This window comes from Cynocephalus volans, chromosome 8 (genome assembly GCF_027409185.1).
Source record: "Cynocephalus volans isolate mCynVol1 chromosome 8, mCynVol1.pri, whole genome shotgun sequence".
Classification (NCBI taxonomy): Eukaryota; Metazoa; Chordata; class Mammalia; order Dermoptera; family Cynocephalidae; genus Cynocephalus; species Cynocephalus volans.
The window spans coordinates 136,823,752-136,843,811 of NC_084467.1; the positions used below are offsets into that span (position 1 = coordinate 136,823,752).

Below are 20,060 nucleotides of genomic sequence, written 5' to 3' on the forward strand. Positions count from 1 at the left end.
CGTTGTCAATTGTGGAGCTCTTTTACCTGCCTGTAACCCTGCACTGACTGGGCCAATTGTCGAGTAGGGCTGGGTCTGGAGCTCAGAGACCCCTCAAGCCTGTTCCAGACTGCGTCACAGACCCTTCACATGCCAGGCTGGGTCACCAGACCCCTTACAGGCAGGTCTACTAGCTAGGTAACCAGCAAACAGGTCCTTGGAAGCCACAGGCTGCAAAGCATGGCCGTGTGCAGCGGACACCTGAGGCAGACGCCAGCCAAGATGGTGGCACTGTGCATATGCACCAACTCCACCCCCCCACACACACACACTATTTGTTTACTGAACCACTGCCAACCAGCCCTGAGGTGAGAGGGCCCGATTAAATTGTTCTATTTTCCCAACACATACATACTGGGAATCTGTAAGATCACAGTAGCTGATGTAAGCCTTCCAAAATTCTATTTTTTTTTAAAAGGCACTAATTTTATTACTGGCAGAAATACTCAGTTGTTTTTCATGAAGTGACAGGGTCACCTCATTCACTTTTCAGAAAATATCTCAATAATCTTTTTAGATAGTTTTGAGATTTGTGAAAACATGCACATCTGAGTAACCAGTTTCTTAGTTATTTTTTCAAGTAAAAATGAGATTCTCTTGGGAAGAAAAGCAGCTATTTCAGTTCACAACACAGTCACAGAAGTGCTTTTCCTAGAGACAACCATCTTATTTCACAACATACAAAAATGCTTTATATACATTCCTGTTTTGTCACACAGAATATTAAAATGTGTACTATGGGATAAAATATTTACAAATTACATATTTTATTAATGACCTATATCCAAAATATATTTTAAAAACTCTCAAATCTTCAATAATAGGAAAACAAACCCAATTAAAAACTGGGCAAAAGATCTGAAGTGACTTCACCAAAGACACAGGTATGACAAATAAGCACACAAAAAGAAGCCCAATATCATTAGTCATTAGGGAAAATTAGATCCTCAATGGGATGCCACTACATATTTAGAACTGCTTAAAAAATGAAAGCAAAAACAAAACTGACAATGCCAAGTGCTGGAAAGGTAACCGGAATTCTCCTGCATTACTAGTCGAAATGCAAAATGGTACAGTCTCTTTTTTTTTTTTTTTTTAACAAATTTCTTTCTTTTTTTTTTTTTTTTGTCTTTTTTCGTGACCGGCACTCAGCCAGTGAGTGAGTGCACCGGCCATTCCTATATAGGATCCGAACCCGCAGCGGGAGCGTCGCCGCGCTCCCAGCGCCGCACTCTCCCGAGTGCGCCACGGGCTCGGCCCTGGTACAGTCTCTTTGGAAAACTGATTGTTTCTTAAAATTAAACATACACTTACAATCCCAATCCTAAGTGACATGAAAACTTATGTTCACACAACTTGCAAATTTTTATAGTAGCTTTATTCATAATAGCCAAAAACGGAAAAAAACCCAAATGTTCTTCAACTAATGAATGGACAAACTGTGGTACATCTGCACAATGGAAAACTACTCAGCAACAAAAAGGAACAAACTACTGATATACGCAACAACACTGACAAATCTCAAATCCATTAAACTAAGTGAAAGAAACTAGACTCAGAAGGCCACCTCTGTATGATTACATTGATATAACATTCTGTAAAGGCATATAGAGACAGAAAACAGACCAGTGGTTGCCAGGTACTGGGCATGGGGGGACAGACAAAAAGGGACACAGGAAACTTCTAGTGGTGATGGGTCTGTCCTATATCTTATTTGTGGAGGTGGTAATTACACAATTATATTTGGTAAATACACAACTGTATTTGCTAAACGCTGCAGAAGTATACACTAAAAAGGGTAAATTTTACTGTAGGTAAATTATAACTTTAAAAAAATGAAGAGGGCTGGTTGGTCAGCTCAGTTGGTTAGAGCATGGTGTTGGAAACACAGCAAGGTGAAGGGTTCAGATCCCTGTACCCGCCAGCCGCAAAAAATAAATAAATAAATAAATAAAAAAGAATGGTGTACTCGAGGATCAAGACCTTCTAAAATTAAATTTTTTTACTGTTTCCTGGAGGTTATTCTTAAGGGAACATGACTCTGTTTTTTCTTTTTTACTGTGAGTACAGGGTGTGAGGAATACAACTACAAGTCCAGTATGATGCCAATGCCCTGATTTATGCTAAGATACCAGGAGTTTTACCAACCACAGCATTTGCACCATCAGAGCAAATATCAACAAAGTGAAAAAGGCAAGTAACATCTGAATATTATTATAAAAAGAGTTTTAAGCTGATGGATCCTTCTGTGAAAAGGATCTCGGGGATTGGGATCCACAGACCACACTTTCAGAAGGGAATGTCCTAAGGCATTGATACTCAGATTGGGGTGAAGGAGCATGCACGGGTGGGCTCTAGCAGCACTGAGTGTGAAATCAGGAAGACCTTAAGCACGCAGGAACTAAAGCATGTCCTAAGGAAGAAATGAAAGAAATGGCAGGAATTAGAAAAATGCTACAAAGCAGGCAGCATTTTTCTAATTCCTCCCATTTCTTTCATTTCTTCCTCAGGAGCTGTACCTCTCGCCATATACCAAAATCGACTCAAAATGTGTTAAAACTTATATATAAGGCCTGAAACTATAAAACTACTAAAAGAAAACATAGGGGAAACACTTCAGAAAGTAGGACTGAGCAAAGACTTTATGAATAAGACCCCAAAAGCACAGGTAACAAAAGAAAAACAAACACATGGGATTACATCACTAAAAAGCTTCTGCACAGCAAAAGAAACAGTTTAACAGAGCAAAAAAGACAACCAACAGAGTGGGAGAAAATATTCACAAACTATGCATCTGACAAGGGATTAATATCCAGAATACACAAGGAACTCAAACAACTTAACAGTAAAAAAGCAAGTAACCCAATTAAAAAATGGACAAAGGAGCTGAATAGGCATTTCTCAAAGGAAGACATACAAATGGCCAACAGACACATGAAAAAATGCTCAACATCACTTAAACAACAGGGAAATGCAAATCAAAACCACACTGAGATACCATCTCAACCCAGTTAGACCGGCCATTACCAGATGCAGAAAAGGGGAACCCTCCTTTGCTGTTGGTGGGACCATAAATTAGTGCAGCAGTTATGGAAAATAGTACGGAGGTTTCTCAAACAACTACAAACAGAACTGCCACACGATTCAGCAATCCCATTGACGGGTATATCACAAAGGAATGGAAATCAGTATGTCAAAGGGATACCTGCACTCCCACATTTACTGAAGCTTTATAACAATAGCTAAGAGTTGGAACCAACTTAAATTCCATCAACGGATGACTGGATAAAGAAAATGTGATATATATACACAATGGAATACTATTCAGCCATAAAAAGGAATGAAATTCTGCCATTTGCAGCAACACGGATGAACTTGGAGAAAATTATGTTCAGTGAAATAAGCCAAGCACAGAAAGAGAAATACCACATACCTCACTCATGAGTGGGGAAGGAAAAAAGTAAACAAGCAAACAAAAAAAGAAAGACACAACAATCACAATAATTCGTTGAACTTTCAAAAGGAGAGAACAGAACTGAGGCCATCAGAGATGGGCAAGTGGGAGGAGAAGGGGGTTACTGAGAAATTGGTAAAGGGCCACACAAAATCATAACATTGTGTCATGATAAATATAGAAATAAAAAAGGAAGAAAGAAAAATGCTACAAAGCAATCATAAGATTAACATTCAACACCCCACTGGCCTAAATACTGACTTGGCTTGTTCCACTCTAAAGCTTGTTTTAAAGAAAGAATTCATTTTTAGTTTTCATTTAGTAGCGCAGACAAGAAAAAGTAGTCATTATTTTACATTTCTAAGACAGATGTTTTAAGGGATCACAAAGGTGGGAACTGCCAGCAATGGCTCAGATCTTGAAAGAAAAGCCAGAACCTGCAGTGTATCAAGGAATCCTACCTATCTTTTTTTTTTTTTTTTAAAAAGATGACCGGTAAGGGGATCTTAACCCTTGACTTGGTGTTGTCAGCACCACGCTCAGCCAGTGAGCGAACCGGCCATCCCTATATGGGATCCGAACCCGGGGCCTTGGTGTTATCAGCACCACACTCTCCCGAGTGAGCCACAGGCCGGCCCAATCCTACCTATCTTAATAGCAGTCAAAGGGGTCTCTCAAAGTATAAAACACTCCCAACTGTTCTTCCAATATCATTTCAGCTGAGCATGAGCTTGAAAAAGAAGGCATGAACGGAGAGTGGAAAACAATGTTGGTCACAAACAAGTCCTATTTTTAAGCCAAATATTAATGGTAACCAGAATTTCTTAAAGAACCTGGACTCTGCATAGTTTCAAGAGCCACAAGACACACCTAATAATGTGCAAGACCAACCAGTGAGACAATCCTCTCAATTCAGAACACTTGTAAACATCTGGAACTAAATATTGAGGATCACTTGGCATTCCAAGTAAACCCGTTCGTAAAACAGAGTAGTATATAATGATGACATCTGTGAGATCTGTGAGGGTTTGAAACAAGTGCCCATCTACTTTTCTTCACTTCTTTCTCAGGGAAGCAAGGGAGTCATTTCCGTATCAACTGGCTAGTTAGACACTTCCCATAAACGCACAACCAGCATTGTTTGAACACAGCCAGCCCATGTGAGCACTTCATCTGCGAGGAGCGCTTCACTCTGAGTGAGCAGCGGCAGCTGCCAACTCTTTAAGCAACAGCCTTCCATTTTTGTCTGTGGTCTCCTGAAAGGTTAAAACCATAAGATATTGACTCTTTATCCTACAGAGTCTGGGTTAGCTATTTTTAGGTTTTTCTTCCAACTAGGTGAGGGGAATGATTAAAGACTGACAGCCAGAACTTTCCATGAGGGAGCAGGTATACCTTGAATTTTCAGAGTTCAGCTTAGCGAACTTCTTGGTAAATAATAATCTGCTCACTGACAGCTTTGGCAATCGCGTCTGGCACCATCTCACTGAAAACTTGCTAATTACTTTCCTAGGAATTATAGTTTTAGCTCCTAACCCAGAGAAGCCTTTTTCAAGTCCTTGAAGGAGAGAGATGGCTATCTCCATGAGTCAAGCAGATTTTCTGCTATTTGTTGTATATACTTTCAAAGTCAGTCTTGTCTTATACAGGCACCATCTCATGGGCAACAAGAGCCACAGTGTTGGTAATACTAGGGATGCTTTTTTCCCTTGCTGTCCACCAAACAGCCAATCAAAATCCTGGGACCTGTCATGTGCTCATGGATTGAACACCAAAATGAAGACGCTTCACTGCAATCCACCACAATGCCCACAGGACCATTTGTAATGTACAGCTTCTTTCCCAATAAGCGACTGTCAAAAATGAACACACGGTCCACATATTTGAAGAATGTATCTTTTGGGGGGGGGGGGGGCGGGGGAAGTCATCCAAGCTTTCAAAACTAGATTCTTTCATTCCTTATAAATAAAAAGTTGATGCTGACAAGACTAACCGCATTTGTTTTTTAAGCTAGCCCAATACTGATCCCTTGTAATTGATAGTAGAGCCTCTTCCATACAACTTTCCAATCTGTTCTACTATGGTGAAGGGCTCACCATCCTAAACAATCTCTAAGGCAACTGGTAATATATCCAGATGTCCATAAAAAAATCAGTTTTCTTACTGGGATCTAACCAAGTTTGCCAAATAAATTGAGAGAAATGAGTATCTCAGCCATTATGGAGCTTTGCTTCCCAGCGTTGGTCACTCAGTTGTGCCAAGACATTATGTGATAATTATAGCTGCAACCTCAATCATCCTTTTGATTTTTCCTTTCTTCTTTGACCATGCTGATATACTCTGAATCTATTCTAGATACTGTGGTTGTGTAACAACTACTCCAAAACTTAGTGTTGCAAAACAACCATTTATTATGTTCACAGATTCAGTGGGTCAGGAATTGGACACAGCACAGATGACTAGTCCTTGCTCCACAATGTCTGAAACCTCAGCTAAAAGACTAAATGGGCTGGACCAGTAAAAGCAGGGGTTCCTCAGTAGTATCTCCCTATCTCCACGCAGTCTCTCCACATGACCTCTAGAGTGGCTTCAGTGAGGCTGGACTTTTTACACGTTAGCTCAGAGCACTCTAGGCTTGTGTCCCAAGACAGAAAGATGCATGTGCAAGCTGTATTGGTTGTCTTTTATGATTTGAGCTCTAGGAGTCAAGCAGTGTCACTTCTGCCTCATTCTGTCCATCAAGGCAGTTAGTTACAAAGGTCTGCCCAGGTTCAAGGGAAGGGAACATGGACTCCAGCTCATTAGAATACAAGCTTCACAATTTAAGAAAAGCAAATGGGACAAGATATGTATTTGTTTCCACCTTTGGAAAAACACAATCTGCCACAACACCTGTATCTGGGACAGTATCCATTCTGCAAGTCTCTTTCCAGAGGGTCCCTGTTTCATCAACATACTAAAAAGGCTAGTAAAGGCAGATAATTTCCATTCCAGTAATGAAACTTGAAAAACTCAGGTTGTGCAAGCCTTTGCAACCACATCACCCTCTCACCCCTCACTCTCCCCAAACTGGCTCCTGCCCCACACCCCACAAAACTTGTCCCACCACCAATCCCTCGGGTAAGAGAGGAACTCTTTTTGTTGCCTGACTTTCACACTCATATCTTTTATACTTAAGGGGAAAAACACACATGCTCTTCACTTGACCTTATTACTATTTCCAAATTTAATCATACTATGATATTTTTTGTAATTAGTCTTGTGGAAAAAAGCCCAACAACATTGTCTTTATTTAGTCACCTACAATTATGTACAATTTTTGACCCCAACCTACTGCTGCTCCCACAACCCTCCTAGGATAGTACTACTGCCACCAATGACACCGCATGTCAAAGTCACTAGAGAATTTAACTTGTTCTCATTTTCAGTATAATTGACACTACAGCCCAACATATCTACTTTCTTGACTCTCACTTCCTTTACTTGTGCCATTGTGCTGTTCTAGTTTTCTACCAATCTTCTCTTTCCTCTTCTTCCACTTGATCTCAGCATTTCTCAGCAGTCTTTTTATGGCTTCTAGGTGCTCATCAACAATCACAGGTTCAAAGCACCTTTGAAGCTGATGACTCCCCAACTGCAATTCCAACCCTAACCACCCAGCCAAGATTAATTCCTATATTTTTAGCTGCCTGTTGGATCATTCTATTTGCCTAAAACCAATCTAATCATATTTTCTCTATGAAAAGCAAGTACTCAAACAAGCAAACAAAAAAAGAAAAGAAAACTAACTTCCCTCTCTAACTTCCTCATTTTAGCCAACAGTGCCACCATTTTCCAAGTTTCAAAACCTGTCTAGACAAGAGTCATCTTTGACAACTTCTTCTCCTTCTCATCTTGCACAACCTCTACTTAACTTCAATCACTGGATGTTTAAATCTGGAAGAAACTTTCAAGATAATCTAGTCTGCACTCATTGAACAAATGAGATCTGGGGCTCAGGCATCTTGGATGCTCATCTCAAGTTCTCCTGACTTTGAGTATAAGACACTTTCCTGTATCAAGACCCATTTAATCCCATTTTTTCAAAGTCTCCAGACTAATTTACTTTCTTTGTAGAATTGGAAGACCGTTGTTTGAGCTCTTAGAAGTTGACTACAAGCAAGTGAATAGTAACTGCTAGTTGAAATACTGCCTCCTGTTTAAGAATTTGATAGGAATAGTTTAAATTTAAACTCCTAGGGCCGGCCCGTGGCTCACTCGGTAGAGTGCGGTGCTGATAACACCAAGGCCACGGGTTCGGATCCTATATAGGGATGGCCGGTTGGCTCACTGGCTGAGCGTGGTGCTGACAACACCAAGTCAAGGGTTAAGATCCCCTTACCGGTCATCTTTTTAAAAAATAAATAAATAAATAAATAAATTTAAACTCCTCAGGCAGGTATTCAAATCCCCTCCCATGCCACCTCCTCCTACCTCAAAGTCAATTTTAATATCAAACCCGATTTCTCACTAAAACAAATTGTTTCAGTTGGTAGTTCTTCCCATCCTCACCTTTCTCATTCCTGGTTCTAGACTTCCACTCAGCTGCTTCCCCAGCCTGGGGGAGGCCTTACATGTCTGCAAATAAAAAGCAGACATCTCCTTTAAGGCCCAGATTAAGGCCCTACATACTTTATTAAAGTATCACTGGCCAACATTCCTACTGTGGATCTTTACTTTTTTCAATATCCACAGCATCTAAGCTCTATTCCAAAATCTTACACACAATATATCTTTCACATACACTTTCACATATGCACATCATATTCTGCGAAGTATACTACAATTTCAGAAGCCAAACACAAAACTAGGTATTCAACAAATTTACAATAAATACTTGAAAAGTTGTCTTTTTACAATGGAGTATCTGATTCTGATTTTTAAAAGGTACTAAATGAGATTTAATTTACATTTGATTTTACTGAACCAAGATTACTCTGCAAACAAAAGTTAATTTTTTCACAGTAACTATACCAATAAACCGTTTTCTCAACACTGAATAAAATGCATGATGCTTGTCCTGAAGGAGCTCATAATCTATTGTTAAGAAAGCTAGATATACAGACAAGAGAAGACTAGAGAATTCAACATAACATATACCATATCTCGCTCACTGCTTAGTTATGCCATTATGTCAATACTGATCCACAGCCAAGAACCTGGAAATAAAACTATCCTTGTCAGGTACACAAAACCTCCAAAGCAGCAAAATATTAAAGAGGCACAACATTCATGCCTTTTACCAATAGGAGAGGCTCACCTGGTACCAATATACTCTCATATCGTAACATGCTCAATTATGTGGTTTTCTTAGTGGCCTATTTGATTAGAAGCTGCAAATTCTAAAAGGGGGCTAATTCTAAAATCTTTCCAGCAACAGAAGGAATAAAACCACAGAACTAAAAGCTCAAAATGGGTTCATTCATCAAACACAGAATAAGTCCCTGCAGAATACAAAGATAAAGAAGACAAGATTCAAACATGGTATTTTTCACCTAGCAAATTAGCAAAGATTTCTTAAAATGAGAATCCCACTACCGGTGAGGGATCAGGGAAATAGGCCCCTAAAACACTTTAGGGGGAGGGGGTATTCTGAAGGGCAAGTTGATAATATGCATCAAAAGCTTTGTTGTGTATACCCCCCTAATTAGCAATTATGCTACAGGAATATAGGCTATGAAAATAACTAGAAGCAGCAATGAAGACAAGTAGGCTCTATATTAAATGTAACCGTGAAAAATTAGAAACATCATAAGTGTCCATCCTGGCACATAAATTACATTACATTTATATGATAAAACACTCCCCCCCCCATTGAAGATGTTTTAAGGATATAAGGAAATACAGATGAAAAGATTATAAAACCACACAGACCTCCTGGCTTTTCCACTTGTAAGCTTATAAACTTAGAGAAGTTTTTCCTAAGTTTCATTTTCCTCATTGTAAAGTGATAATAAAAATAGTACCTACTTCGTAAAGATTGAAAGAGGATTCCCTGTTCTCAGATTCTGCTCTGAACAAGACATTAACATTGTCAAAACCTCACAAAAGAAGCTTCAAACATTCAGGCACTAATCACTACATATTAAATTACAACAGCTTCTAACTAGTCTCCTTTTTAATTTTTCCTCACACCAATGCATCCAACACCACTAACAAATCAATATTCCTAAAACCCTAATTTCACGTCATTTCCCTGCTTTAAAAATTTCCAATGGCCTCAAGATGGGCCAACATAACTTGACCCTATTTTACCCATGCTGTGAAGCATTAACAGTGGAATTAGGCTGTTCAAATTTGAATGCTGGGTCCACCACTTATTAACTGTGCGACCCTGGGCAAGTAAATTAATCCCTCTGTGTTTCCTCAATTCCTCATCTCTAAAATGTGATTAGTACCCACATCACACAGCTATTCTTATAAAGTAAAAAACTGTATACAATGCTTACTTAGCACACTGTGCTTGGCACAGGAGATGCATTCTTTAACTGTTAGCCATTACTATTACTTCCCCAAACTGCCTATTCCAGCTTTGCTGCTCTCCTTGCTTTCTAAACACACAGTGCCCACCTTAGGCCTTTGCTGGTGGAGTTCTGAACCATGAAGCACTGCTCCTTAACAATCACTACCAACCACCACTACCAAAAAGTACATAGTTTCAACATTTATGCTATATATTCGAGGTGTTAGGCTGAAACTAACGAACAGTCGCAACCCTTGGAGCTCATAGTCTAATAATAATAGACAGCCAGAGAAAGAGTAAGAATAACGTGCTATAGGTATCAAGGGAAGCAATTCCTAGAGTCAGGTGCTTACTCTGAATTCCGAAAGCTGAGCAGATGAACTGGGCTGAGCCAGTGCGTGTGGAATAAGAGCATCCAGTGTTACAGTTATAGTCACTGTACTGAGTGAGTCTGGCATGGATGGAGCACTGAGGCTGAGGGTGGGCAAAGTGAGTGGAAGCTGGATCAGAGAAATCATGAAGTCTGCACTTTAATCTGCAGGCAACAGGTGGCCACTAAATGACATTAAGTAGGACACAACCGCTTGGGCTCTAGAGAAGCTACACTGTGCTGTCCAATATGGAAGCCACATATGACTACTGACTTGAAATAGGGCTAGTGTTGCTGACGAACTAAATTTTACTTGTAATTAATTTAAATTCAAAAATTTATATGCAATTTGGTTTCCAGAAAACTTTTACGCATATTTGGAACAATTAAAGTATGAGAACTTACTTTTCCAACTATAAGTTTAATAAACTCTAAGTACAGATAAAGCACTTCTGATGAAGATTTAGTGTCTAAAGTGAAATGTGCTGGCAATGTGAAATACACACCAGATTTTGAAGACAGTACAAAAAAAGTAAAATATCTCATTAATAATCGTTATATTAACCATATATCGAAATAATATTTTGAATATATTAAAGAAGACATTAAATTAATTTCACTTGTTTCTTTTTACTTTTTAATGTGGCTACTAGAAAATGTAGAATGACATATGTGGCTTGCATTATATTTCTACAGGACAGCGCTGATCCAGTAGATCCAAAGTCAGATGAAAGAGGAAAGAGACCGAATGCAAGAAGACCAATTAAAAGACTCTTTGACAAGCATCCAGATAAGAGAGATAGGCCTGAATTATCTAAATTCGGCCCATTTCCAAAACCTAATTCAAGACCTACTACTACTTCCAAAGCTTTTCCTATCGTAACAATTACTAAGGAGTTGTTTTTCTTTGAATTCCTGGGGCGCTTATCATCTGTAGCATGCACTTCAGCACTTAAATCATTTACCACCTCTCATTTTTACTTAATTCTAGGGTGATTTGTTAATTCTGATTAGATTAGAAGCTCCTAGGCTAAGGGCCGTAATTTAGGCACCTTTAATTTTTCCACACTTATTCAATGCATTTTCAATACTTTTAATAAATGGAGGTACGTGGCTCTCCAAATATGCCATCATACAAACATCTGGAGACACCCAGATGGCTGACTTTGCCTTTCCACAGCAGAAAGTATTGAGACCCTCTTTTCCTTCAGGCACCTCAAGGACATGAGCAAAAAGGATGTAAAAGTTGACTAAAACTCCAAGCCATTGTTCCAATAAGCAGTGATCTCTAATCAGTGAGCAAGCACTGGTAGACTGTATTGGATACTATTAGTGGGAAAAAAGGTCAAGATAGCAGAGCAATTTAGGGTTTTTACAAATTCCACTAAAAGTCAAACAAAAAAGCTCTATCTCCACTGCCAGAGAGAACCTTTGCAATCTAAGCATTAAGAACTTTCATTCAAGGGAACACCACACAGCTTTAAATTTTAAAAATTAACTGCTAAATCAATCCTTCTAACAAATGACACATTTTCCAGGTAGGAAAGCCACATATTACTAATAAATCAACTCAGCATTTTCCCATGTAAATTAAAGGTGAAAAAACACTTTCTGGGAAATGTTAATAAGTAATATATTTTACCGTATCATGGATAATAAAGTATTTCACCTAAAGTACCGTTTAACTGCAACAGCACACACTCATACAACTGGTCAGCTTTTATCACTACAGAAAGTAGCTAGTAGCAACTAGTTGAAATGAAGAGACACTTTATGGTTACTAGAACAGATCTTTTGGGAACTTTGCAGTTCTCAGATTTTTGATGTTTGACATTTAAAACATAAAGCTGGCAACTTTCTAATAAGAAATAAGTTACGACTTGGAATAGATCTTTCTTGCATTCGTTTAATGGCTACAAGGCTGACATAACAAAGTGCAATTGAAGTTTCTATCACCAAACAACCAACCGAACAATCAAAGATGGAGTCAGAACAGCTCATGAGGAAACATAAGGTAGTTCTATTCTGAAAGGCAGAATAAGAAATGGGGGAAACCTGTCAAACCGCCTGGATGAAATCAAGGAGTTAAAAAGAAACACTCATTTCCTTTAGCACCATGAGAAAATCCCGGTTGCTAATAGAAAGCTGAGGAAAGTTTAGTTTGGCTGGTTTCATCGCGTTTTCCTTCCAACATCACCGAGTATGAACGACTGCTTTCCTCTCCCACTACTCAGTGAAAACTCCCCCACTGAACTGAGTTGCCTTCCGGAGCCCTGCGCCCCCGCCTCCCTCCCTGCAAACGTGCTCAGACACATCTGGGCATGTCGCGTTCTCACCAGTCTGCGGGAGAGCGCTCCAAACTCAATGGACAATGGAGCTCACCCCCGTCCCCGCGAACTACAAAGCTCAGGAGGGCCATTTCCCTTTTCCTGCCCAGATGCTGTTTTCCCTCCTTCGAAGCAGAGTCCCAAGCCCGACTAGAGCCCCAGTTCGGGCTGGGACCTCTGCCTCCTTCCCCAGCTGCAGAGTTGCCGAACCCCAGATAAGTGGTACCGCGGCGAAGAGGCCAAAAGTCGACCACCACACAGAAGCTTGGTTTCACAGTCCAGGTAGGACGGGGAGGGGATGTCTCTGGACGCTTGCTTGGTCATGACCCTCAAAGCTAAGCCGTCCCCTCGGGTCCCCTCCTCAACTTCAACTTGCCTCCCCTCCCCCTACAGAGAGGAGAAGGAGAGGTGCCGGGCAGGCATCACCGCCACCTCCTCCTCCAGGACAGTCCTCGGCCGACACTCACCCTTTCACCACAAAGAAGGGGTCCTCCATGGACATGGCGTCCCGGCCCCCGGCCGCCTTCGCCTGCTCCGTGCACTGGGCGCCCACGCCTTCCTGGCCTCCCTCCGCCCACCCCACCGGCCTCCTGCAGCCGCCCGCGCCTCGGCCTATGGGACCCTGAGCAGCGGGCGCGTGCACAGGCCGCGGTGCACCGGACGGCCGGAGGTCCAGCACTCGGCCAGGGATCCCGGACTCCGGCGCCGACCCCCGCGGCAGCCTCCTCCCTCGGCTCTTGCCGGCGCGTCCGCCTGTCTGACCCCGCCCCCGGGGCCCTCAGCTGCAGCCAATCACAAACGCGCCTTGCACCACCACTTCCGCACCCGCGCTCACGTGACCAGGGATGGCCCCGCCCCTCGTCGGCGGGGCCTGGGCACTGTGTCATGCGGAGGCGGGGCTCCGGGGGCGGTGGAGGAGGGGCGGTCTTCTCCAGCCTGTCCCCTCAAGTTTGAAGCACTGCTGGTTTCTTCAGAGGTAGGCCGTCAGGGTTTGAGGAACAGCTGTACTTGTACCTAAATTGCATAATCCTTTTACCTTTCCTCTGCTTTTAATACTAGATGTTAACAATATGTGATTTATAAATCCATCTCGTACTTGACTTACAATAAATCATGCTCATACGTATTATCTGATTATGATAATGTTTCACAGCTCCTTTATGTAGGTCTTTATGTGTTAAAGGCTGTATTTGCATTATCTCAATATTCTTATGGGGAAGGTATTCTTATTCCCATCATGTAGACGAGAAAATAAGTTCAGGGAGGTTTCAAGAGTTCCTACGGTCACACAAGAGTTCCTACGGTCACACAGCCTGGAGAGGGCAGAGCTGCAGATTCTGTGCGCTTTCCACCAGATGGGCTGTATTTTCTTTTGCTGTACATTGTCTGCAAATGACCACGTAAGGTAATTTTTTCAGACAGCATATGGTGCTTCCCAGGAAACAGCACCATTGAGGAACAAAGAAGGGGCCATGTATAACAACTTACTTTCAGTTGTGGTTTAAGAGCTTCCAGAAAGCATTTTGGCAAGAACAATTAGCCAACTCATATGCTAGATATACTATGGAATTTGTGGATGGAGGTTGTGGACTTTCATTACTGATAAGCATTGAGTACTTACTGTGTGTCAGGCAGGGTGGTGAGTGTTATCTCAGTTGCTCTCACAATGAGGTAATTACTGTTATTTATTATTTCCATATTACAAAAGAGGAATCTGAGGCTCTAGGAGGTTAAGTGACTTGCCCGAGATCACCAGTCTCTGTGGGGATGGCAGAATCCTTTGAGCCAGACAAACCCTGTTTGGACCCGGTCCCTATTTTTCAATTTCTCATCTGTAAAATATAAATAATAGTATCTAGCTCATGGGTTGTTGTGGGGGTTAAATAAAAACGTGTGCATACCCCCAAACCCCAAAGGAGTGAGGTAGTAAAGTCAGGGAACCAGTTGGGAAACTACTTTGGTCATCTGGCCTGAAGGGATCAGGTCAGACCAGGAATGACCAGAATGAAGAGGAAGGAGTGAATCCGATAGCTGTTTCAGAAGAAAAACAGAACACCTAGGCATGATGAGGGCAAGCTGCTTAATCTCTCACTGTCTTCAACTGTGAAATGGGTACCATAATAACATCTTCTTCATAGAGTGTCATGAGGATTGAGCTGATGTGTGATAAGTGCTTAGAACAGTGCCTGACATGTGTTGTGCTCTGGCTATGTACTAGACACCGAACACAGAGATGAACAAGGCTTCAGACTGGAACTTCAGACTGGTGGGAGAGACAGGCAATTACACACAATGAGAGAAAGGCACAGGTTGCCATAGAAACACAGAGACAAGCTACCAGTTTATTTATGTGTGTATCAGGGCTGGGGTGTGGAGTCCCTAAACAGTGACTAGAGGCAGCCAGGAGAAGGGGGCATGATGTAGAACAGCATGGTGGCCTGTGGAGGAGCCACAGCAGAGGGTGTTGCTGGAGTAGAAGGAATGGGATGGTGGCAGCAGGGGCTAAGGCTGGAGGTGGGCAGGGTCAGATTATCAAGCTCTTGTTTTTGATGTTAAGAACTGTGGACATGCTCCTGTAGGTCATGGGGAATGAGGGAATTGACAGAGTCAGATTGTCATTTGAGACAGATGGGCTGGCAGATCATGGTCCAAAGGAGGGATGAGGGTGTCCTAAGCTAGGTTCATGGCAACTAAGATGGAAAAGAGAGATGCATTTGAGAAATACTTTAGGGGCAAAATCAGTAGACTTGGTGACTCAATGGTTCAGGGTGTGGAAGAGTTGGTGGAAAAAGCGGGAGGAAGTCTTCCAGGGTTCTGCAGTTATAAGCGGGTGGTTGGTTCCACTCACCAAGAAAGAGAATACAGGAGGAGGATTCCGTGCAGATAGAGATAAATTAGCTGCTAGCATGTTGGTTTTCCCCACTAAACGAAACTCCTGGAGGGGTGGAATACTAAGGTAATGTATTACTACCTCAATGCCTAGCACAGCCTCTTACTATCTGTTCCATGAATTTATTAATTAGACCCAAGTGAGAGGTCATAGTTTTATAAGTAGAAACATAGAGGACAGAGGCTTGGAGACGTCCCATAATAGGGGTTTGGAACAAGCACCAACAGTGGAGAGAGTGGAGGGTTGCGCTATGAACTGTGTGTGGGTCTTTAATCTGTCACCCTCTGCAGTGGATTGAATTATGTTCCCCCAAAACTCACTGAGGCTGGAATTGTATTCCCCAAGTTTTATGTTTTAGAAACTTGGCCCCCACTGTGACTGTTAATAGGGTGAGAAATCCTATTAAGGTAATTGAAAGGTGGAGCCTTAAAGAGGTGATTGGATTGTAGGACTATGCAGTGGTGAATGGATTAAAAATGATGGTCAAGGGCATGGTTCTGAGGGCCTTAAAAGAAGAGGAGAGTCTGTCTCGCTCTCTCTCTGCTCTCACCATCTTGCAATGTGAGACCCCTGGGTCACTGTTGCCACCACCAGATGGACTTTGGGCTTTCCAGCCTCAGAAACCGTAAGCAATAAATTTTGTTTTCTTTATAAAACACCTAGATCCAGGTATTTTGTTGTAAGCAACAAAAACAGACTAATACACCCTCCTTCACTCCCTCTCAAACTAAACCTTTGCCTCTGCTGCACCAGGGAAAGGGAAGCTATAGCTAAAATGTGAGAAGAAACAAAGGAAGTTATTTCTTTTTTTTTTTTCCCCCCATTTAACCAGCCCCAGATACTGGCATAAACAATAGCTTAGGAAGAATTCTCAGCAAAAAAGCTCTCTCTCCCATACCCACACACACACCTCTACCCCCAAAAAAGAAGAATTAAAATTTCTCATGGGTAAAAAGTCAAAACAGTAGTCTCCAGGTAGAGAGTATCAACTGGGAAGGGAAACTTTCTGGGGTGATAGAAATGCTCTGTATCTTGACAGGATGTGGGTTACATGGGTGTATGTGTTTGTCAGAACTCATCAACCTGTAGCACTTGAACTCTGTTCGTTTTGTTGGGGGAGGCTGACATGCCTACTCTGGGTTTTCTGTAGGATCCTGAGAGGGCATCCAGGAGAGCCTCTGGTCCCTGAGTGAGCCTCCAAAGTTAGGAGAGTGGATAATGGAGGGACCTTACTGGGGTCTTGCGAGGCATCTTGTGCAGAAATAAGGAGAGGGCAACGCAGAGAATAGGGCACAGGGAGTCGGGCCATAGAGCCGATGGGGAGGAGGATCAGAAAGGATCAAATCATATCTTGTTGGTAAGGGTGCCAGGATAGACCTGAGAGGGATTGCAACGGGTAGTCACCCCTCCCCCTAAAACCGTGGGAGTTCCATAACACCCTTATGCTACTGGACTCAGGTCCAGTTGCCCACCCCCTTGAAAAGGAAAGAAAAAACTAAGAAGTCAAACTGTTGGTGTTAGAAAAGCAGATGTATTCAGCTGAAGGAGATGGTAGGCTATCCCATCTCAAAGATTTACATAAACTGAGGGGTTTTTAAAGGATGGCTTGAGGGAATGGAATGTGGGAGGTGAAAAGCAGGAGAGCAGATGTGAGTTATGAGGGGTCTGTTTCTGTGGGTCAGGTACAAGGTCTTGCCAAGGCCTTGTCTGGTTTCTGTCCTCATCTTCGCTGTTATCTCAGGACCCTGCAAGATTTTGATTTGCGCCCGTGTACTTGCCTAGTGCCCAAGGTCAGCTTCAGTCATTTGGCCTTGATCATTTCTCAAAACTCTACAAATCTCAAAGAAAGAACTGTTAGCTTTGCAAAGAAGTAAGTAGCTTCTCAGCCTTGTTTTCCCTACTTAGCGAGCGAGGTAAGAAAGTCAGGGGATGGGAAGCAAGAGTGGAGAGAAAAAAACTGTCATTTTAAAAATCCTCCCCCGCTGCAGCCCAGGCAGCTTTAGGTCCCAACATGGCTTTGGTCCTGCTCGCTCCAACACTTACAGGGTGTACTCTAAAATGGAACCCAATCTTCTCCCTCACTAGGTTGTTATAAAGATCGACTGGGATCATATATGTGAAAGCGTTTTGCAAAGTGTCAAATACTATAAGCCACCCTAAATCCTTTTTTAGAAATTAAAAATTTTTTTTAAATTGTGGTAAAATACACATAAAATAAAATTTACTGTCTGAACCATTTTTAAGTGTACATTTACCTTGTTGCACAACCAATCTCCAGAACTCTTCTACCTTGTAAGACTGAAACTCTACACCCATTAAACAAATCCCCATTCTCCCCTCCCCCCAGTTTCTGGCCACCACTGTTTTACTTTCTGTCTCTATGAATTTGGCTACTCATGTAAGTGGAATCATACGGGATCTGTCTTTTTATGACTTGTTATCTCACTTAGCATAATGTCCTCAAGGTTCATCCACGTGGTAGCATATTACAGAATTTCCTTCCTCTTTAAAGCTGAATAATATTCTATTGTATGTATATACCACACTTTTTTTGTCCATTTATCCATCAGTGGAGACTTTCATTGCTTCCACCTTTTGGCTATTGAGATTAATGCTATAATGAACACAGGTGTACAAATATCTCTTTAAGACCCTACTTTCAATCATTTTGGATATAAACCCAGAAGTTAAATTGCTGTATCATATGGTGATTCTATTCTTAATTTTTTGAAGAATAGTCATACTGTTTTTCTTAGTGGCTGCACCATTTTACATTCTACTAAAAATACACAAGGATTTCAATTTCTCCACATCCTTGCCAACACTTGTTATTTTCTGTGTGTTTTTTTAAATGGTAGCCATCCTAATGGGTGTGAGGTGGTTTCTCATAATTATATTGATTTGCATTTTTCAATTATTAGTGATGCAGAGCATCTTTTTATGTGCTTATTGGAGATTTGTATATTTTCTTTGGAGAATCATCTATTCTAGTCCTTTGCCAATTTTTTAATTGGGTTGTTTGTTTTATTGTTGTTGAGTTCACCCTAAATCCTTTTTGAAACAAGGTAGAGTAAGGAAGAAAAGTGTTACATAGATGTAAGGAATTAAACTCTTCATTATTATCCCAACTTTAAAAAATCCTGATAAGCATGTGCACGTTCTGGGACATTCCAGGAAACATTTGCTCATGTTAAGTTCCATTGACCCAGCTATGGCTGTTCACATTTCCCACCCCTCACCACAGGAACTGTCTATACACTGGTTATGTTTTCTTTCCTCTCCTTGGTTGTTCTTAACACCTCCAACCCTCTCCGTGTACAACCTGGTTTAAAATAAAAAAGGAGGAATTCAAATCAACTTACATATTCAACACAAAGGAGTGATTAAGAATTTATGAAATAGCCATTTGATGGTCATTAGAAATGTTGTTTGAAAGTATATAATGATGTGGGAATGTCTTCAGAGAAAATAGCAACACACAAAATTGTATATATGACGACACAATTTCAACTCTTTTCATTTTTATACACAGAAACGTTTTTGTACATAGAAAATATTCATACCCAGAAAAAAGAAATGCATTTAAATTTACTGCAATGAAATATTTACTTGGATAATCAAAAATACAAAAAGTAAAAAAAAGAAAAGAAAAATCAGTAAAAGAGACGTGAAAAAGCCAAGTGACCGCATGTAAAAAAGTACATCAGAAGTTAGCCGTTCTAAATCCTTTTTACAATTAAGCAAGGTAGGAATATATGAATGGATAGAGATTGGTGAATATAAAAATTTGAAATAGGTCATTTGGAATTCATTGAACTTCTTGACAAAACAGTGAATTGGAATCACTGTAGGAGAGACAGATATGGCCTTTACCATTCTTGATGAATTTGCCCATACACAGGAAAGGAAAACCACAATCTCTTTTGTTAAACTAGTGAATAACAATAACAGTAATAACAATTGCTAACATTTACTTACTGTGTATCAGGCATTGTGCTAAGGAATATATATGTATTATCTTCAGAAGTGGCTCCGGAATTTCCACATGGGGCAGGTTTTAGAATGTAATTTGGTTAGACGGAAGGGCTAGGGGGTTTGAACTGAAGATGCATTGCAGACCCGCAATCTTTCCTTAAATTACAGGTTTATTTGGGATTGTTCAAGAGGGCTGATGGCAATTATGTATGCATAGTAAAACTGCTCTAAAGTCCCAACAAGTGACAAATCACCTCTTGGTTCTACCACTGCTTGATTTCATTGAATCCTCACAACAACCCTATAAGGCAGATACTGTTATTACCTCCGTTTTCTACAGGATAAATCTGAGGCTTATAGAGCTTATTAATTTGCCTTAGTTCACATAGTTAGGAAGTGGAAGAGCCTCATTTGAAAACAAGTTTGTCTGACTCCTGAGCCCATGTTCTTTGCTACAGCATGCTACCGCACGTTTGTACAAGGGCTAGCCTTGGCCAAAAATG

The 20,060-nt window shown here is 41.1% G+C and overlaps 1 protein-coding gene across 2 annotated transcripts in view; it reads right to left on the reverse strand.

Moving 5' to 3' along the window:
* Positions 1–13,411, reverse strand: part of STX6 (syntaxin 6) — a 77,617-nt gene extending 64,206 nt beyond the window's left edge. For both annotated transcript variants that reach the window (XM_063105029.1, XM_063105028.1), the window contains exon 1: positions 13,160–13,411. In XM_063105029.1, coding sequence (XP_062961099.1) covers positions 13,160–13,194 — 35 coding nt within the window. In that variant the 5' untranslated portion in view covers positions 13,195–13,411. The remainder of the gene's footprint in view (positions 1–13,159) is intronic.
* Positions 13,412–20,060: the final 6,649 nt, after the last annotated feature.